At 46.3% G+C, this 21,566-nt stretch overlaps 2 protein-coding genes across 2 annotated transcripts in view; both read right to left on the bottom strand.

The window, feature by feature from the left end:
- Positions 1 to 4,239: 4,239 nt before the first annotated feature.
- On the bottom strand, positions 4,240 to 15,518 carry LOC129146596 (tripartite motif-containing protein 5-like). Its single transcript, XM_054699443.1, has 8 exons — positions 15,078 to 15,518; positions 13,027 to 13,122; positions 12,193 to 12,408; positions 8,432 to 8,454; positions 5,822 to 5,922; positions 5,494 to 5,520; positions 5,131 to 5,236; positions 4,240 to 4,264 (listed from the first exon to the last, which is right to left on the bottom strand). Exons 1-8 carry the CDS (start codon positions 15,516 to 15,518, stop codon positions 4,240 to 4,242), a joined length of 1,035 nt encoding a protein of 344 aa, XP_054555418.1.
- Positions 15,519 to 15,539: 21 nt separating this feature from the next.
- LOC119255566 (tripartite motif-containing protein 5-like) overlaps positions 15,540 to 21,566 on the bottom strand; it is a 34,344-nt gene continuing 28,317 nt past the window's right edge. Inside the window, exon 4 of the mRNA XM_054699480.1 lies at positions 15,540 to 15,572. Coding sequence (XP_054555455.1) covers positions 15,540 to 15,572 — 33 coding nt within the window. The remainder of the gene's footprint in view (positions 15,573 to 21,566) is intronic.

Here is a 21,566-nt window from a genome sequence, read left to right on the forward strand (position 1 = left end):
TGTTACAGGACAGAGAGAGGGGCAGCTCAAACCCTGCAAACCTGCCTATTCTAAATGGGTTCTGCCATCCGCCGCATCAACACAAAACATCTGAGACTTTAATAGGAACGAACTTTAATACAATTAGGAAACAATACAGGAAAGGCAAAGAATATAGTTTCTAAATCAAGCACCCAAAGTTACCCATGCCCTCGTGGGTAAAACTCTGTACAAATGGGATTGGCCCAGAGCAAGGCCCCAAAGCCTGCCACAAGTCTAAAGCATCTTCCAGTGGGGACCCACAGAAAAGAGTCAGAAACAACCAGACAAGCCCGGAAGGAAAAGAGCAAAATCAAAATCAAGATAAAAGCTGCCATTGTCACCTGCCCATGGGTCTCACCCACATCTGTGTCACCCAGTCCACGACCAAAAGACAAGCGCAGGGGCCTCCCCGGTGGCGCATCGGTTGAGCGCTGGGTTGCGAATCTGCCCGCAGCTTCTGCAGCGCAGGTTCAATCCCTGGCTGCTCCCCGGCCACCAGAAGAGGGTCCCGCATGGCGCGCAGACCTCTCCTGCCGCCTGCTGCTCCCCTCAGCAGTGTACTTCGGTCCTTCTGCCTTCTTTGCTCCCTGCTCTGGCTCTGGTGAATTCTCTCACCCTCCCATGCTTCTGACTGTACCCAGTGCTTGTATGTATAAATAAATAAATAAATCTTTAAAAAAAAAAATTATTAAAAAAAAAAAAAAAGACAAGCGCAGTTTCTTCACATGTCTCTAGGCTCCATGCGCCTCCTCCAGGTCTCCTGGCTCCATCCTGCTTCCTTCCTCAGTCTCTTCTGCAGCTTCTCCTCTCCCTGCTCAGCTACACCCTCCCTTGGGTGGGGCAGGGAACCTCCCCCTTTCCTGGGGACCACCCTGTTACATCTCTTCTGGGGGTCTCCTCCCAGTTTTCTTCAGCTGCTCCTCCCCACTAGCTCTGCCCTTCATTAGGTGAGGCAGGGAACACAGGACCTCCCTTTTTAGGAAGATTACACTCTGTCACAATTTCTTTCTCACAATGTGGGGCAATTGTGGTATTTTGGACCAAGGTTAGTTTAAGAAATCAACAAACAACTATAAACCAGAGACACACCAGGGAGAGGCTGGGAAGAGGAGGAAGTAGGATCAAAACAAGGGGGGTGGGAATTGTATGGGGACTATAACCAAGATGAAAATGCATACATTGTGCAAAAATGAAAAAATGACGTAAAAAATGTATAAAATAAAAATGAGGAAAATTAACACAGCTTTTAAGTATGTTCTTCCAGGATAAACTGCTGGAATATGGAGTGACAAGACTTGAATTTAAATGCTGTGAACACAACTTCCTCTCTTAGCACCTACCATTTATGATATGTTCTATTTAACACCTTCATTTTCTCAGTCAGTGGCAGAGAAAATGAGATCCCAAATTGCTGCAAGCCCTGCGCAGCAGCCTGGGTGTCAGGGGTTCCTCAAGGATGGGAGGGGGACGGCGCAATTGTGGGTTGAGGGCGAGGGGGAAGGAATGAGGAGATGCTGACACCTCATCAGGGTGCAGGCATATCCTGCTGAGGGACTGTAGGGTAAAGAAAATGTCAGGCTTTTCTGCCCTTCCGCCATCAGGACAGATGATGGATCCTTGTCCTGAATGCATGCCTGATGGCGGGCACCTGGAATAGGGTGTGGGCATAGGTAGATGGGATTCACCTGGGCTGAGACTGTGCTTTTAAGGGCAGCGTCACAGGGACGCCAGCAGCAGCAGTAGAAGAGAAGCCAAGAAGCAGCGGAACGAACTCCAGAGAGCCCAGATAGAGTGAAGACTTGCTGGGGGCTGGGAGGCCTGTCAGCCTCCCAGCACCCCTGCCTGCCATATGCCTGGTGAACCCCAATAAAAAGCCTGCAAAACTACTGAGGACTCTGACTACTCCTTTACCCGGTCTGCATGGGATCAAAAAACCGGCACTGTGGCCTGTCCTGCCCTCTACAGGGACTCAGAGGCCCTTTATTTATACACTTTAAGCAAAGCAGGAGTGTGTTAGCATATGCATTAGGGCAGGAAGAGAACAATCCCATCTTTCTCAAGAACAGCCAAGGGTTTATTTGCCCTCCTGCAGAGGTCGTGACCTTTATTATTTTTTTATTTAAAGGAGGCACTTTTGCTAAACAAGTGTTCTTAGAATAGTCATTTACCTTAAACAACCAGTCATTTTATTACTAGCAAAAAGTTATGTGACTGCAACTAACATTTCTATGTTTACCTTAGTGAAGGATTAACTAGCACAGGAAGTTACCCTGGGGAAGGAAGATGCATTGACTCTTCCCTAGACCCAAACTCTCAAGTAAGGGAGGCATTTTCCTAATCTCACAGAAGAGTTTTTTTACCTATTACACCTCAACTTATCTAGTCAGCCTAGTTTTCATATCTAACTAAGATCAAGGGGAAATTTCTTTCCCTATAAGATTGCTGATTGTTGTTTGTAGTTGTAACCAACTACAAATATTTTATCAGAGGCAGGGCCAACAAGATGGTTATAGTTTTTGGTTCTCAAAAATGGTTAATACGTAACATATCAGAAGTTGTAACATTGACTGCTTCAGAGTGCATTATTTGTGCTGCCGCTGTTATAGGGCAGTCCCTATATTGAACGGGTTGCCTGGCTGTGGGTCCTCACCCGCACGCTTAAAAGGGACTTATGAATACTCCACTACAGACACACTCAAAAGGTTAATAAAAGGTTTATTTACAAGGGAAAAGGAAATAAGGAAAATGTACAACTCAGGGAGAAAATAGGGAAATAAAGTCTTTAATGCGTCCTACCCAATCCGATGACCTGGAAACCCAAAGTCACTCTCAAAGCTGGCAGAGAGCCAAAATGGGGGACCCCCCCCCAAAGCCCACGTGTCTGCCTTTCATATCAGCCTGGCTGCTTAACCCCACCCTCAGGTCCCAGCCACCTTCCCTTTGGTGGTGATGGGATTTGGAGTTCCCAGTGTCTTTGGCTTTGGCCTGGGGTGGGGGTGGAGTCCACAAAGCCTGTATGGAATTAGCTTTAGGACATCCTTTTCCCCCTAGCACCATGACTTTTAGCTCAATCAGTCACATAATTGCTGTTGACTTATTCTTGAATGCACTCTTAACAGCTACCATACCCATTGTCACCTCCAGGGGAATTAGCCCTAAACAAACAAGAAGAATTTAGCAGGAGCCCACTATGGCGCCTCCCAGCTTATTAGGAATTTTCTTATACTTGGAGCATGGCTCCTGTCTGCCACCCAACTGCTATCTTTAAAGTAAGAGAATTTCCAGGCCTCCCCGGTGGCGTAGCGTAGCGGTTGAGCATTGGGTTTCGAAGCTGCCCGCGGCCTCTGCGGCGCCGGTTCGATCCCCGGCTGCTCCCCGGTCACCAGAAGAGGGTCAAACATGGCGCGCAGACCTCGCCTGCTGCCAGCTGCTCCCCTCAGCAGTGTACTTCGGTCCTTCTGCCTGCTCTGCTCCCCGCTCTGGCTCTGGTGAATTCTCTCACCCTCCCAGGCTTCTGACTGTACCCAGTGCATGTATAAACACAACAATCAAACAAACAAACAAAATAAATAAATAAAAACATGCCTCTATTAAAAAAAAAAAAAGGTAAGAGAATTTCCTTCTCCATTTAGCCCTTGCCACAAAAGACCATATATCCATATTAAAGACTTGGCAGAGAGATATTTACAGCCTTTTGTTCCCAGTTTTTTCCCTTGTTAATGTAAGGCCAAATGTTGAATTGATGCCTTTTGGCAGAGAGTTACTAATTTTATAATAAATGAAATATTTAAATCACACAGTGCCATTTGCCATCAAATTGTTTATTCAGTAACTGATCAAACAGCATGTACAGTTTTACTTTTAAATGCGTATTTTAACAATGGTAGAAACTAGCCATAAACAAATGAGGAGAAACAAGCAGGAGTCAGCTAACAAGATTCCTGACTTTTCAGGAATCTGCCCCATGCCCGCACCTTTGTCAATGACATGAGTAGCACGGCTCCCAGTACCAAATATTTGACAGAGGTCAGGAAGCCTCATTTTTCCTCAGGAGAATAGAAATTGATAAATTAAGAGCCTCTCTTAATGTGCATGATATTTGGGAAAAATCTAACACAGGGCAAGTGATACACCCCGTTGATAAATAAAGGATGTCAAAATGCAAAAGAATGGAGCCAGCAAGGAAGGTGGCAGAATGTTGGAAATAAGCTCAGTGCCTTAGATGCCCCCAAAGCAAAAGGCACTCCAGGGAAGTGCATGAGGATCAAGAAGGCTCAAGGGCCTGGTTTGCAAATAGTCATGGGCAATTTACATTTCAGAGGATTCAAATATGGACAAACTTTCTCAGGAAAGCCACACTTGGAGTATTCATAGACGGGTGACCCATGGTTTGTGACGTTGTAAAAGGAGACAATGCCCGCCTCATAGTCAAGGAAAACCCCAACATGACTGGGAGGGACCTTCATGGAAAGAGACAATATCTTGGGTTTCTGGGTGTGAGTCTCATCATCAAAAGCATGATACTCTGAATGATTCTGTAACCCTATAGCCCAAATGCAAAATCTAGGCTGTAATCCAGCATAAATATTTTGGTGATTAGGGGGGTTATTTACATTTCTTTGACAATGGTTTTCCCCACACACCCCCAGGATCCAGGAACTTTTGTGGGATACATCTACCTCCCAGTAATGTTTCCCATTCTTTTTTTTTTTTTTTTTTAAAGATTTATTTATTTATTTATTTATTTATTTATACAAGCACTGGGTACAGTCAGAAGCGCGGGAGGGTTGAGAGAATTCACCAGAGCCAGAGCGGGGAGCAGAGCAGGCAGAAGGACCGAAGTACACTGCTGAGGGGAGCAGCGGGCGGCAGGAGAGGTCTGCACGCCACGTGGGACCCTCCTCCCGTGGCCGGGGAGCAGCCGGGGATCGGGGATCGAACAGGCGCTGCAGAGGCTGCAGGCAGCTTCGCAACCCAGCACTCAACCGCTGCGCCACCGGGGAGGCCCGTTTCCCATTCTTGAAAAATGGTGATCCCAGGACAGAGTAATCTCCATAATAGTAATGTGGATATTTTTTAACATCAGAAAAATCTCCATTATAGCAATACTGATATTTTTTAACTGGAATATTGTCCCACAAAGATTTCACTTCTCTCTTATTTGCAGAAATCGCAACACTGTGTCCATTGCTGGTCAGATTCAAGGTGACATCAACTGAGAAAAATTAAAGTTTTGGGTGAGGGACATGAAGTATCTTTATACATGACATTGTGAGAAGAATCATGAGAATAACTTAGCAGGAAATGGAAAGAATTTTGGTTTTAGGGAGAAACAAAACACTGCAGACTCAGTCTGTGTATTAGAATGAGAAACAGTAGTTTTAAAATATGAGCTTTACTAGAAATCAAAAAATTCAGAAAGATGAAGTAAATAGAATGGAGAAGTTTGATGGCACGAAGATTTATCCTTACCCCAGGAGCATCGCACACTTGCCAGGTCTGAAATGATTAAAAAAAAAAAAAAAAAATCTAAACTGGTAAATCTAAGCAAAGGCCACAGCACTGAACTCTATCTCCTCTCCAGATTAAGGGAAGTTCCTGGAACTATGGCAGGGAGTAAACTAGTAAATAAGGGTAGTGCTGACTCCTGGCCAATCCCCACTCAACAGGACATTAACTCAGCCACAGTCTCCAGTGCCCCCAGCATCACTGTCCACACCTAAAAGCTGCATTTCCTCCTCACTTGGTCCCTGCCATTGCTACACCCCCACAGTTGCCCACCCGGGTGACCAAGCCTCACCGGTAAGCCCTCGCAGCATCTCTCTCAGATCCGGAGCTTGGAACACACGTCTTTGTTGTTGGGGTAAAGTTTTTGGCTCCTTCAGAGTGAAATTCCAACACCTAGAATGAGAAAAATAGATCCCTACACCTCTAACAGGTTGCCCTGTCAAAACTACTGACTTATCTCTTTACTCCAAGGAATGCACTTGAACTCTTACCTGGAAATGATAAGGGAAAAAAAGAGCAAATGCTGACCTCAGAGTCAGGAAAAAAATGGGCTGATGTCTACCTCTGTGTGGCTCTGGGAACATCTTGACGTCTCAAGAGCAGTTTCTCCCTTACAAAGTTAAATCATTAATATGTCTCCCTCTACTTGCTACAAACCATATGAAAATATGTGTAATAATAGATTTGACAAAATAAAACTTAATTACCTTAAAAAAATAACGTGTGGAAAGTCACCATATGCATTTGGGATCCAGAGAGAAAAACAGAAAGGAAGGCTCCAGAAAGTGGCTCCTGGGTGTCTGAGATACATTAAGCTTGGGAACACTCCCTGGAGACAACCAAGATTTCAAACTCGGACCTCCCCGGTGGCGCAGCTGTTGAGCGCTGGGTTGCTAAGCTGCCTGCAGCCTCTGCGGTGCTGGTTCAATCCCCGGCTACTCCCCAGCCACCGGAGGAGGGTCCCACATGGCGCGCAGACCTCTCCTGCCGCCCGCTGCTCCCCTCAGCAGTGTACTTCGGTCCTTCTGCCTGCTCTGCTCCCCGCTCTGGCTCTGGTGACTTCTCTCACCCTCCCGCACTTCTGACTGTACCCAGCGCATGTATAAACAAAGCAAAACAAACAAACAAATAAATAAATAAATAAAACATGCCTCTATAAAAAAAATTAAAAAAAAAAAAAAGATTTCAAACTCTACATCCCACTAGGGAGGCCCTCAGAATAACATTTAAGACTCAGGCTCCCTGAGAATAATTGCAAACACTTGGAAAATACATGATGATCTCCAGCCGAACAGTGGTCTGGATTTTATGTGTTCAGAAAGAGGTCGATGCTGCCGGGTAGGTATGAATTTAAAGTAAGATGCTGATTGATACCTGGGGCCAGAGCGTGTGAGGAGATGAATCACTTTCTTACAGCAGGGCCCAAATATCCCACGAGATGGTCTATGAAATTTAGATATAAAAATATTGTTGCTAATTCTGGGTGCTTGGCAGAAAAAGAAGATCAGGGCTTCCCCTATGAAAGTCAAGCACCTGAGATATGAACGAACCCTAGATAGAAGCACACAGAGTGAATAAAATTTATGAGATCACAGAGGTCTGATAACTAAAAGGCTTGATTTTTTTTTTACTTTTTTTTTCTTATATCATTGTAGTTCCCATGGTTCTGCCACCCCCGTGTCACTTGTGAACCATCACCATATCCCCTTCTGCTCATCACTCCCGTTTTGACCCCCTACCTTCCCCCTCCTTTGCTGGATGCCTCATATCTATGGTCAGTTTGCTACTTTTGACTTCACCACCTTTCATTTGGTTTCTTTACATTCCACATAAGTGAGATCATCGGTATTTATCTTTTTCCTGATGACTGATTTTGGCTAGCATAATCCTTTTCCTGCTCCATTTATATTGCTGCAAATAGTTTGTCTGTAATAGTCCATTGTATATACACTTTTTTTTAAAGATTTATTTATTTATTTATACAAGGACGGGGTACAGTCAGAGATGTGGGATGGTGAGAGAATTCACCAGAGTGGAGAGCAGAACAGGCAGATGGACGAAATACACTGCTGAGGGGAGCAGCGGGAGTGTCAGGAGAGGTCTGCGTGACAAGTGGGACCCTCACCCGGTGGTTGGGGATCAAACCAGCGCTGCAGAGGCTGCAGGCAGCTTCCCAGTCCAGCGCTCAACCACTGCACCACCAGGGAGGCCCTATACCACAACTTTTTGATCCATTCATCTATTTTGGGGTATTTGGGTTGTTTCCATATTCTGGCTATGATAAATAGTGTGCAATAAACATAGGAGTGCAGTTTTCCTTTCAAATTAGTGTTTTTGTGTTTTTTGGGTAGAATCCTGGGAGTGGGATCGCTGGATCACATGGAGATAAGTTTTTAGTGTTCTCAGGAAACTCCACACAGGTTTCCACAGAGGCTGGACCAGTTTACAATCCCCCCAGCAGCATAAGAGTGTTCCTTTATCTCCACATACTCTCCAGCATTTGTTGTTTCCATTTTTGTTTCTTAGGTGTTTTTTTTGGTGCAGGCCATTCACACTAGAGTGAGGTGGCATCTCATTGCGGTTTTGATTTGGATTTCCCTGGTAACTACCGATGCTGAATATTTTTTCATATGCCCATTGGTCATCTGTCAAATGCTTTATCTTTAAAGCTACTACTGACCCAAAATTGTCAGCTTGACAGCTTCCTACCATTCCCATTACTTTCCGTAGTATCTGGTCCATTCTCAACCCATTTTTTATAAACAGAAATTTAAGACAAATGTATACCTGTATTTCCCTGCCCACAATGATGCTTCGTTGTTAGTGAACACGAGGTTACTCTAAAAAGCATTAAACATCTCTCCACAGCACAAAAAGACCATTGCTGGCCTCCCACACATACCTTTGTATGATGTGAGTCACAACCTAGGCGAAAAAGAAAAAATAAATCAATTAATTAAAAAAAAATCATGAGTCAAGAAGTAATAGGCTCTCCCCACTTATAAGGCCTCATCACATCTCCTCAGGCCCCTGATTAGGTGGGGTAGAGTTGGTCCCATTGTCAGAGACAAATGCAAAGACAAGACCTAGGCCAGACATTCCAGAACTCATGTGATGCTGTCAGGTTTCCCAAGAGGTAGAAACGGTTTTGACTCTTGTGGAAGTCAAGTATGTATCTGGAGATGAGACATACTTGTAAGGAAAACTAGAAATCCATAATTTTATTCCCCAAATGCAGACTCCCTCTGAGATGACTTAATAATTAATAGTCTTTCGTGTATTCAGCCGAAATGGAATGTATGTGCTACTATTGTCAAGCTTTATGCTAGGCTTAGGGGAATTTAAAAAATTGTAATACTCTTCAAGAAGTTTGTATGACCTTTTATGAGGTGCACACAGACACCATTAATGTAGGTGCTTTTCCTGTCTCTCTCTCCTCACATTAAACTCTCTCTATAAGTGACTTCATCCAGTCCCTTGAATTTTACACACACACATGTGCAGCTGATTGACTATTTTTACTCGATTTTTTCTCTAAACTGCATATTAATATATTCATTAGAAAAGTAACAGAAACCAGTAACTTAGAATGTCTCATCTGTAACTTCACCAAGTTGTTAAATCAATGCAATTTAAGAAAAAAAAAAAAAAAAAAAAGGACACACAAACACACACACACATTCCAAGGGTGAACAGGAAAAAAAATTGCAAAAACAGTTGAAAATAAGTTGGATTGAATGAAAATCAAATCAAAACAATAATAATATATGGAATACAGTTAAAGCAATACATTTATATTATTAAACACTAAACCAGAAAAGATGTTTTCTAAATTTCCATTTTAAGAAACTAGAAAAGGAACAGTAAGCTAACCACGTACAACACACACACACTAAATATGTAGAGAACAGAAACAAATGATTAACCTAAAAGAAATTAATGAAATCTAAAAGTTTGTTCTATAAAAATATCAATAAAATCAATGAGACATAAACTAAGAAAAAAGGGAAAAAGCAAATCACTGCAATTAAAAATAAAACAGGAGGCCTCCCCGGTGGTGCAGCGGTTGAGCGCTGGGTTGCGAAGCTGCCTGCGGCCTCTGCAGCGCGGGTTCGATCCCCGGCTGCTCCCCGGCCACTGGAGGAGGGTCCCACATGGCGCGCAGACCTCTCCTGCCGCCCGCTGCTCCCCTCAGCAGTGTGCTTCGGTCCTTCTGCCTGCTCTGCTCCCCGCTCTGGCTCTGGTGAATTCTCTCACCCTCCCGCGCTTCTGACTGTACCCAGTGCTTGTATAAATAAATACATAAATCCAAGAAAGAAAGAAAGAGAGAGAGAGAAAGAAAACAGGGTGGAAGAGAGCCCAGCACTATAGTGATTTTTTTTTTTTTAATTATGGGGACTGCAGAGAATGTCAATCTGCAATTTCTCTCTCTCCCTCCTTCTGTCCTTCTCATATTATCCTTGAAACGTCTTTATTTATTTTTGCACAATACAGGATCTCTCTCCTCAGGTGTGGTCACCTTAGTTTTCCAACCACCGAAGTGCCCACAGCCTTCCCCACTCCCCTCATGGGGATACCTTCCCCAGCCCTTCTCTACCCTGACCCCCAACCCCAACACCCCCCCACCACACACACACACTCAAGGTCTTGGAAGGACTGCCTCGACTTTCTGAAGGAACACAGCCAAGGCAACCTAGGAGAGCTTCAGAGTCCTGCACCTCAGGTGCCACCAGGAGAGAACACAGGAGAGAAACTGGGCCTTGGCACACTTTAAATATGCAGGAGGGGTGCCAGTCCTGCTTCTGGAGGGTCTACCCCTTTTTTTTGAGGGGGGGATGTCCTACTTCAGATTGCTACTTTTGTTACTTCGCCACTTTTGCTCCTTAGAGGGCTTTTAGCTGCCTCCCTCCTACACCTGCTGTTCTCTTTTGCCTTCCAGCACTTTGGCAAACCAATTAAAATCTTTTCAGCAAACCTTGTTTGCTTTGCCTTTATGGACCAGGTAACAAGAACCCCTAGAATAGACAACTTGGAGCCTCCCCGGTGGCTCAGCAGTTGAGCGCTGGGTTGCAAAGCTGCCCGCAGCCTCTGCAGTGCCGGTTCCATTCCCGAATGCCAGTGAGGGTCACACATGGCGCGCAGACCTCTCCTGCCGCCCGCTGCTCCCCTCAGCAGTGTATTTCTTCGTCAGTCTGCCTGTTCTGTTCCCTGCTCTGGCTCTGTCGAATTCTCTCACCCTCCGGTGCTTCTGATTGGACCAAGTGCTTGTATGAATAAATAAATAAATCTTTTTTAAAAAAAAAAGCCAAATAGAATAGACAACATGGCTTATTTCCCTTTTCAGTTTGGAGTCCCCGTGAAGCCCCTTGGTTTTGCTTGGTATCAAAGGGACAATTCAGTGAATATTGTAGGAATTGAAGGGATGGGAAAGAATCATTATGAGTATCTTTGCATCTACAAAGCACACAATTTAGCCAAACTCCTATGAAGACACACATTGCCAAAAACGACACAAAAATTATTTTAAAAATTAAACAAGTAAATTATATATATTTAGTTACATACATATATAATTACATACACACATATATGTACCCTTTCACACAAAAAGGGCCAGAATGAGACATCATTTGTGAATTCCACTGAGTAATTAAAAATAAATACCAGGCCTTCAATAATTCTCCTCAGAAAATAGAGAAACAAGGGGGAAAATCTCTACTCATTCCATGAGGGGGAAAAAATGCTTGTTAAGACTCTGAAGTGCATTTGTTCATCTGGACTAAGCTTCACTCGATTTAACTAATGAATGGGTAACACTAGCACACAATAACAGGGATATCAAATACACCTGAATAAAATGCATCTTCATTCCAAGCTCACACAATTGCACTGTACTTGATACATTAATAAAAATGAGGTTTTCCCCTTGTTATTTATGCATTCACGTATTCCTATAAATGCAGGAAGCACACTGCAGAGCAGAAGAAACTTAGGGTCACACCAGAGAGAGCACAGCAATACAGAAGGGGAGGGAAATCTGCCCACATGGTTCTCATGTCCCAGAAGCTGGGGCTTCTTTTGAGATCTTACTGTAACAGGGTGGTCCCCAGGAAAGAGGGAGGTTCCAAGTTCCCTGCCCCACCCAATGGAGGGTGGAGCTAAAGAGAAGAGAAGGAAGGAAGCAGGATGGAGACAGAAGGAGCCCTGCAGGAGGCACATGGAGCAGAGAGACGTGAGGAAACTGCGCTTGCCTTTTGGTCGTGGACTGGGTGACACTGATGTGGGTGAGACCCGAGGGGAGGAGACAATGGAGCTTTTACCTTGATTTTGGTTTTGCTCTTTTCCTTCCAGACTTGTCTGGTGGTTTGATCCTTTTCTGTGGGTCCCCACTGAAAGGTGCTTTGGACTTGTGCAAGACTTTGGGGCCTTGCTCTGGGCCAATCCAGATTGGGGGGACTTCTAAAAACCAAGGGATGGGCAACTGCGGGTGCTTGATTTGAAAACTATATTCTTTGTCTTTCCTGTATTGTTTCCTAATTGTATTAAAGTTCCTTCTCATTAAAGTCTCATGTGTTTTGTGTTGATGCGGTGATGGCAGAACCTATTTAGAGCAGGCAGGTTTGCGGGGTCTGGGCTGCCCCTCTCCCTGCCCTGTGACATTACCTGCAGCATGTCTATGTCTGACACTTCCAATCGATGCTGCAGATCTGAGATGAGAACGTCTATCAACTGGCTCTGCTGCACGAGCTCACTCTCATCCTCTGCCAGTTTATGGAGAATGACTTCTTCCTCCTTATTCAGTTTTTGCAGCTCCTTCTGCTCCGCCGAGTCCAGGAGACCTCTCAGTTCTGCACCTTGTCTCTCACTTTGTTTTTGACTCTTAGGATGGAGGAAAGAGAGAGAAGTAGAACTCAACCCATCAGGCAGAGACTAGGAACCAGAACCAGCACCACTGTAAATGGAAAGTTCTCACAGCAAAGTGAGACAGAGCAAGAGAACAATTCTTAAAGAGGCTCTTCACCTACTACTTCCCCTCTATTATATTCCAAAATAATTCCCTCAAGTCTGCAGCACTGAGTCCAACCCTGAGCCAAACAGAGCAACTGGGTAGGTCTCCACGTTCACACAGCTGCACTACTCCTGACCGCACCACTCACCCTCTGCCCAAGTGGCACACTGGCCCAGAACCAGGAGCCATGGCGAACGGCTTCCCCCAGGAGAGTCAAAGACTCAAACACATGATGGGAATGGAACAGGGACTGCACTGCCGTCCTGGCCAGTGTCCTCCACATGAACCTTCCCTCCAAAGACCCATTCACCTGTGCCAGGTTCACTTTTCAATCCCCTCCTCCATCAGGGAAATGATGAAGAAAAGGATAATCAAATAACTGTGGGATTGTTAATGATCCAATAACAAAAATGTAGGAAGTTCCTCATGTTATCAGCCAAATTCTACCAGATTTCTGTCTAAATCCCTCAGAAAGAGCCTCCTCCTACCTTCCAGGAAATTCTCCTTTCTGTGACTTGAGCTTCCAAATGTCCAGCTTTCTGCAGCTTTTCCCTCATCTGCTCAAGGGCACCCTGGAGCTTCTCCTGTGAGAGGGGAATCAAGCAATGGGCTTCTCCTGTGAGAGGGGAATCAAGCAATGGGCTTTCTCAACATCTGAATACAGGACATGGAGGAAGTAATCAGATGATCTCTAAACATAAGAGTCACAGAAACTGAAAATATCAATGAGAACCTTTGACTTAGAAGAAAATCTGAAGTGTGAACGTATTAAGTCTCAGGCAGAAGTATGAGCGTAGTCACCATCCCTTCCCAAGACAGGATGATTCTATTTGTCCTAGAGGAGAAATTTGATCCTGCAACAAAGAAACAACATCTCAATCTACCCAGTCCCTCAGTTTCACTTCATGTGCAAAGGGAATGGTGGATTTTCATGGGCACTAGCCCCTCCTCCCCATTTAACACATGGTTCAAAAACATCCACTTCTCACTATAAAGAGGTCTCTTGCAATCAGGCTGGAGGCACAGAAATGTCCTCTACCTTGAAAGGTGATCCAAGTGTTTCTCTTCCCCCAGCTTTTTCCAAGCTGGAAAATTTCAATTTGTGTCCTCTTATTAGGTAGAACTAACGTAAATCAAAATTTTTGTGAGTGTCATGAGGAAGTGTTATGTTAAAGAGATGACCTAGACTTAGCAACATCTCTAGAAATAAACTATTTTTTTAAGATTTTATTTATGTATTTATGCACAGAAGAACTGGGGTGTAGGCCAGAGGTGAAGGGGGTGAGAGCATTCACCAGAAACAGAGTGAGGAGCAGAACAGGAGAATCGGCTGAAATACACTGCTGAGGGGAGCAGTGGGCGAGACAGAAGTGTGCTGTGCCATGTGTGGGTCAGCTCCCCGGCCCATGATCAAACTCAGACCATTGTGATGATAGCGCTGACACGTAACCCCTACGCCATCAGGGAGGCCTCTAGAAAAAAACTTTTTTTTTTTAGAAAAAAACTTTTTATGGGAAAAACCTATCTCAAGGCAAGGCAAATATCTAAAGGCAAGGTTGTATCATATGAAATTGTCCCCTCCTGGTCCCAGAGACCTCCTCCTCCCTCCTTGACACCTCAGGCTCCTAACCCATCCTTAACATCCTTAACCCATCCTTATGCATACTGGATCTGGGCCACACTCGTGGCACAGGGGCTAAAGTCTCAGTGCTATCAAGTCATCCTCAGCCACAGTGGCATGAGTTCAATCCCCTGCCAGGGAGCTACCCACATGGCGCAGCAGACCTCTCCTGTCTCACCCACTGCTCCACTCAGCAGTGTATTCACTCAGTCCACCTGTTCTTTTTTTTTTTAAATAGAGGCATGTTTTATTTATTTATTTGTTTGTTTGTTTGTTTGTTTGTTTACACATGCACTGGGTACAGTCAGAAGCGCGGGAGGTGAGAGAATTCACCAGAGCCAGAGCAGGGAGCAGAGCAGGCAGAAGGACCGAAGTACACTGCTGAGGGGAGCAGCGGGCGGCAGGAGAGGTCTGCGCGCCATGTGGGACCCTCCTCCGGTGGCCGGGGAGCAGCCGGGGATCGAACAGGCGCGGCAGAGGCCGCGGGCAGCATTGCAACCCAGCGCTCAACCGCTGCGCCACCAGGGAAGCCCTCAGTCCACCTGTTCTGTTCCCCATTTTGTCTCTGGTGAATCCTCTCAACCCCCACACCTCTGGCCTGTACCCCAGCTCTTGTATGCAAAAATAAATATTTAAAAATTTAGTAATGAACACCGGATCTATCCCATTTTATTTAAGTATTTACAGTCATGTAAATTCTCCATGTGTACATTATTAAAGGTGGTCTTTTTCTCCTTCTAATCTGTCTGATGTTAATCTCATTGTTCATCTAGCCCTAGAACTTAGAGCAGTGGGGGAATTTTCCCCTGTATCAACACCATGGGAAGAAAAGACATCACAGACCTCTGCGCTGTGGGGTGTGGTGAGAAGGCAACCAAGAGGAGACTTCCCATCAACTACATATTCTGCTGTTTTAACTGCTTCCTGCTCTCCTATCTGGTACTCCTGGACAACCTCCTCAATGAGGAAGGTCTGGTGACCACGGTGCTCCTGAGACCTCTCACAAAGCCAGCAAATGACTTGCACACCCCGCTTACAGAAGAGCAGGAGTTTCTCCCCATGACGCACACAGAGCTCTTTCTTCTGCTCCTCCTCTGTGCTCATCTTGACTCCTCTGAGCTGCTCTGCTATGTTGGCCAGATGCCGATTAGGCCGCAGGTGCCCAGGCTCGTAACTGATTCTGCACACAGGGCAGCTGCTCTTCTCTTCCTGGGTTGCTGCGGACTCCTTGTTGTTTGCAGTGATGCAGGCTCCGCAGAAGCTGTGGCCACAGTCTAGGCTTAGGGGCTCTTTCAAGAGGTCCAGGCAGATGGGGCAGGTCACCTCCTCCTGGATGTTCACTAAGATGTTTGATGCCATAGCTGTTGCCCCTGCTGCTCTCTATCCTGGCTTGAGTCTCTTGCTCACAGATCCCTGTATATTTGAGAACATTATAGTGGAACAAATGAGAAAGCCAGGAAACAAAGATAGGTGAAGGTAAAATATTTAAGAAAAAAAAGGGGAGGGTCTCCATTGTGATGCAAGGGGTTAAGCACAGCACTATGAAGCTACCAGCACCACTGCGACAGAGTTTCATCTCGGGTCCAGGCAGCTACCCACATAGTGCAGACCTCTCCTGTCTCATCTACTGCTCCCCATCTGCAGTGTATTTCATGAGATCCTCCTGTTCTGCTCCCCAATCGGTCTTTGGTGAATCCTCTCACCCCTCACCTCTGGCCTGTACCCCAGAATTCTTGTATGCATATATAAATAAATTTTCATTAAAAAGGGGGGGGAGGAATCAAGGAAGTGCAGTTCCTGGAATCATGCAACTTGATCCTCATCTCCATGAGGAAAGAATCACCTTGAAGACCAGAGTTAGGCAGAAAAGGAAGACATTTATTATCTAGTTGAATCAGTCATCTGTGGAGTCCGGGAGCCAGCCACCCTTGGCTGAATATCTGGTTTTATGGAATGTGCAGATGGCATTACCCTGGGCCCACAAAGATATTGCTTTATAGTGTGGTGTCATTATTAAAGTTAAAAACTAGGCCCCACTCCTTGTCCAACAGACAAATTGGGAGGCTTGACTGGATAAGGTTGTGGGTGGGGCGGCCACAGGAACTGGGCTGTTAAGCTGAGGATCCAGATGCAGAGTCAGGACACACCCAAGACTAGTCACCCAACCAATCAGTGGTGCCTAGAGTAGAAACAGCCTCAGGCCCTCACCTGGCCCCTGCTCCTCTCACTTGTGTATTTCAATAAATTCTCCTTTTCTGCTCTCTAGTCTGTCTCTGGTGAAGTCTTTCATCCCCCCAGACTCTGGCCTACACCCCAACTCTTCTCTGCAGCGTGTGGATCAACTTATATAAGTCCCTGTTTCAGGCATGGTTTAGAAAGCTGGCTCAAGGCTGGGCCTGTGACCCTAACTGCCTACTTTCCGAACTTACTTCCTCCTTCACTTGGTGATGGGTAAAATACAGTTTGCATAATAATGTCAGTACTGGGCCCCTGGAACCTGGTCCTTGTTTGTTACCTTCCTGTTGCTGAAAACCTAAACAGCTGGGATGCACTTTCCCTTGTCACAGTGTAACAGGGTGGTCCCCAGGAAAGGGGGAGGTTCCAGGTTCCCTCCCCCACCCAAGGGAGGGTGGATGTGAGCAGGGAGAGGAGAAGCTGCAGAAGAGACTGAGGAAGGAAGCAGGATGGAGCCAGGAGACCTGGAGGAGGGGCATAGAGCCTAGAGACACGTGAAGAAACTGCGCTTGTCTTTTGGTCGTGGACTGGGTGACACAGATGTGGGTGAGACCCGTGCGGAGGGGACCATGGTGGATTTTGTCTTGATTTTGGTTTTGCTCTTTTCCCTCCAGACTTGTCTGGTTGTTTCCAATCCTTTTCTGTGGGTCCCCACTGGAAGATGCTTTGGATGGACTTTTTAGATTTTTTTTTTAAGAGGTATGTATTTTTATTTATTTATTTATTTGTTTATTTATTTGTTTGTTTGTTTATACATGCACTGGGTACAGTCAGAAGCGTGGGAGGGTGAGAGAATTCACCAGAGCCAGAGCGTGGAGCAGAGCAGGCAGAAGGACTGAAGCACACTGCTGAGGGGAGCAGTGGGTGTGGCAGGAGAGGTCTGCACGCCATGTGGACCCTCGCCCGGCAGCCGGGGATCGAACCTGCACTGCAGAGGCTGCGCTGGCAGCTTTGCAGCCCAGCGCTCTACTGCTGCACCACTAGGGGAGGCCCAGAATTCTACTTTCCACAGGGATCTAGTCATCCACATGATGGAGGCTAGGCATAGAAAAAGTGGAAAGAAAACCCACAAGATCAGAAACCTGGCTCACAAAGCCAAGAGCTGGAGGTGGGGGTAGAAGGGATTTACCCAGCCATTAACCCAGCTATGGGAGCTAAGATCCTTAGGAGCCAATGCCTAGATCACAAAGCACCAGACCCAAGCAGGTATCAGATGCTGTAAGGGGTGTCAGCACAGCAGACCTAAAGGTAGACATATGGAGATTGAGGGTCCTTGTAGAAATCTGTCCACTTTCAAATTCTACATAGTTTATTCCAAGGCAACAACAAAGAAACCACTCCAGGAAGGAGTGACCCTCCCAGAGAGAAGACTCTATCAGGGCAGTCTCTGCACTGGCTGGGGCAGCACTCCTTGTGCCCACCTGTGACTATGCAGGTGCTCCTTTTCACCAACTCTCTCCCTCCGCAGGGCAGCAGCTTCCTGCCTGCCCGTGACCTGTACCTGCCAGGACTTCCCCTCACTGACCTCCCTCAGCAGAGGTAGCTCACCTCAAGGCTGCCTGTCTGCAACCATGCAGGTCTCTGTCTTAGCAAACTTGTCCCTTTTGGGGCAGCACCTTCTTCCTGCATGTGTCTATGTAAGTGTCCTTTATTCTTCTCTCCCTTTTATAATAAACCTGCTCTTTAAATATAACTAACATCACAGTCTCATGGAGAAACTGGACCGGGAAACTCGCCCCGAGCCTCTGAAAGGGGAGCTCTGGTGACACCTTCCCCAGAGTGAACCCAAGAGCCCCGCCCTCCAAGCCCAACAACTGCAAAAACCACATCATGTACACACAAAGGCAAAGCCAACCTTTAGTGGAATATCACTTTAATAGAATTAGTGTGCAGAGGGTGAGAAAAGAAAGGATATCTCTAAACAAAATTGTCCATCCATTAATGGGTAAATGTTCAAACAAGGTTGACTTAAAGTGGGGCCAGTGAGGCCCAAAACCGTGCCGCCCATCTAAAGCACCTTCAGGCAGGAATCTGTTATAGGACAGGGAGAGGGGCAGCCCAAACCCCGCTAACCTGCCTATTCTAAATGGGTTCTGCCATCCGCCGCATCAACACAAAACGTATGAGACTTTAATGGGAAGGAACTTTAATAAAACTAGGAAACAATACAGGTAAGGCAAAGAGTATAGTTTCTAAATGAAGCACCCAAAGTTACCCGTCCCCTCGTGGGTAAAAGTCCATCCAAATGGGATTGGCCCAGAGCAAGGCCCCAAAGCCTGCCACAAGTCTAAAGCATCTTCCAGTGGGGACCCACAGAAAAGGGCCAGAATCAACCAGACAAGCCCGGAAGGAAAAGAGCAAAATCAACATCAAGACAAAAGCTGCCATTGTCACCTCCCCACGGGTCTCACCCACATCTGTGTCACCCAGTCCAGGACCAAAAGACAAGCGCAGTTTCTTCACGTGTCTCTAGGCTCCATGCGCCTCCTCCAGGTCTCCTGGCTCCATCCTGCTTCCTTCCTTCCTCAGTCTCTTCTGCAGCTTCTCCTCTTCCTGCTCAGCTCCACCCTCCCTTGGGTGGGGCAGGGAACCTCCCCCTTTCCTGGGGACCACCCTGTTACAGAACCACAGAAAAACTGTTCTGAAGCAGGTCCCAGAAAGCAGGGGGGTATAGGGTGGGGGTGATGCAGTGAAAAGGACAGGTGTCTTTTCCTGCCACATCAGGTAAGTATTCTTATCCTTTGCATTTAACAAGTTTGTCTTCTTGCAGTCTCAGCAAAAGGAAGGACATTCCAAGAAGATAATAAGTGAAACAGCAGGTGTCAGCAAAGCAAGCTGGCACCCACAGGTAGGCCTACATCAAAAGGACATGCTAACCCTTCCTGCCTCCCCTTTGCAGACCCTGGCCCAACTCCCCTTTGTTTTACTAATTTGTATAAATACCCCCGCCCTCTGCCAAAGGGCAGAAAAGTGGTCTTTCTGACAGAATCTGCTGCCCTCCTCACTTTGTCCACAAATTAAACTACTTTCCATTTCCTCAAACTGTTTCCTCTTATTAGCTGAGGGAAACAGGCCACATTCAATATCAATGGGTACCCTTCACTCTGCCCACTAATAGCTGCAGCTTGCACAGGAGGAAGTACAGGGGCTCCCCTAATCTAATTGCCCTTCCTCAGGGCCTTGGCATCTTGTTATACTACCTTTTCTGACATATGTATACATTAACATCATCAAGTAAATCATTTTGTAAGATAAAAGTTGCAAAGAAATTCCTCCTACTTACTCCTGATCTCTCAGCTGAGCTTTCTTTCTGGATGAGCAATACTGACAGAGGATAAGAGTAGAAAATTGGGAAGGAGGCATCTCATGTTACCACAGGGAGTAACAAGGCTGATGCAGAGGCAAGGGCTCTCACAACTGACTCTGGCTGCAGACCCTGCCCCTATGCTCTTTTTAACAGGCGGAGTTGGTCATTCCACAAGTCCACAATACCCTCCACGCAGGGCCATGCCCACTTACCCAATTCCTGACTCTGCTCTTCTTTCATGCCTCCTCGAGTGCAAAAGTCTGGCAGATGTGTTCCCATTGTCAAACCTGTGTTCGCATGTCACCTCAAGGCGAGTTCGCCCACCTTCTTTTCAGCTCACCCTAACCCTAAGCTTTTCCCAGCGTCAACCCAAGGAATCGGTCGCGAACACAAGACCTACAAAACTGACCTCACAAGCATCCTTTATAATAAATTTGCCCTTTTGGATATAACTAAATGTCTTTGTCTCATGGGTAGACTGCCCGAAAGCTGCTGAAAGGGGAGCTAACTAAAACTTCTCAGTCATTACCCATGAACTGCTCTCTGAATCCCACATCTCTTTCATTAAAATGACATCAGATATAAGTGAGAGAGACGAACAAGGTTAGTGATCTCTAAGGAACTACAGAGATCAACCCGCGGTGAAGCAGTGACTAGAAATGAGGTGCAGAATTTGCCAACCGTCACGCATCAAGGTTCCCCAGCGCAGACAGGCCAGGACGTGGAGGAAAATGTATAGAATCATGAAGAAATATGACACTCGTACACTGTAACATTAATCCCTAGGATTCAAACCCCTCTGCCTGCGTTCCTGTATTTGGTGGAAAAGGCGCTTTCTACTTCTAAAAAGTCAAGGATTCTCTCTGTCCGCAAAAGATGCAATTCAAAATTATAGATAGGAAGGAGTTGTGGGTAGATTCGACCTGGAGAAATGTCAGTCCCTCTGAAGTAAACAAAGCCTTCCTCCTTCAAACCCACCTTCTTTTCAGGCCACTGCTCTCCACATTGCCCTTCAGTTAACGCAATCAGCAGGCAGCCTGCAAGCTGGGCCTTTGCCCCCTTTTCAGAGTCACCTTGGCCTTCCCATGAAAAGTCAGACTCACCAAATCAGTTTTTCCTCTGAAGTTTTCAAACTCTTTGTTCCGGAAACTCTCAACAGACCTTCAGAGACCAAGGAAATGTTGTGACTCCTTGGGGAAGAGTGAAGACAGGTCAGACGCAGATAAGGTTGCGATGCACTGGGCCTGACTGCCACAGGGAGGAAGAGTGGAGTGAAATGGAAGGGAAACTCTAACAGGGCTCCCCAGGAAAAAGGGAAGCACCAACCAGATATCCTGACCCATCCAGGGAGCTTGGACTGAGGAGAAGCAGCTGGGGAAGGGGAGGGTAAATGGTTTTCAGGCTTTTCTGCCCTCCCACCATTAGGATTGCCCTGCCTGATGGGGCACCTGTGGTTGTTTCATTGTTGTAAGCTGTGTTATTTACCTCTGTGGGCCATGGGAGGAGTACTGAGACAGTCACCAAGAGAAGAAGAAGCAGGAGAGAGGCAGGAGAAGCAGGAGAGAGGCAGGGGAGAGAGAAAGCCAGAAGAGAGAGAGAAACCCAGAGTGAGGACTTGCCAGGGTCTTGGACTCCTCCTGGCCGCCTGACACCCCTGCCTGCGTGTACCTGTTTGCCACAATACATGTAAAGCTTAAGAAAAGCCTGAGAAATCCACAGAGGGCTCCTGGACTCCTCCTTTACCCAATCTGCTGGAATCATAGGAAACCTGCTCAGTGGTGCATCCTGCCCCTGCAGCAGGAGACTGTCATAGGGAGGAGGCAGGATGTAGAGGGAGGAGGCCTGGAGAAGGCTCATGGAGCCTG

This window comes from Talpa occidentalis, unplaced genomic scaffold, assembly GCF_014898055.3.
Source record: "Talpa occidentalis isolate TD23 unplaced genomic scaffold, MPIMG_talOcc4v2.1 talOcc4.3, whole genome shotgun sequence".
NCBI classification, from domain to species: Eukaryota; Metazoa; Chordata; class Mammalia; order Eulipotyphla; family Talpidae; genus Talpa; species Talpa occidentalis.

What these genes read in the sequence shown, in the direction of transcription:
- LOC129146596 (XM_054699443.1), bottom strand. Translation starts at nt 15,518, where the DNA reads ATGGCATCAAACATCTTAGTGAACATCCAGGAGGAGGTGACCTGCCCC. An exon ending in AAAGGAGAATTTCCTGGAAG is followed by an intron (nt 12,409 to 13,026) that starts GTAGGAGGAGGC and finishes CTCCATCCTAAG; the next exon opens with AGTCAAAAACAAAGTGAGAG. An exon ending in GATGCTGCGAGGGCTTACCG is followed by an intron (nt 5,521 to 5,821) that starts GTGAGGCTTGGT and finishes TAATCATTTCAG; the next exon opens with ACCTGGCAAGTGTGCGATGC.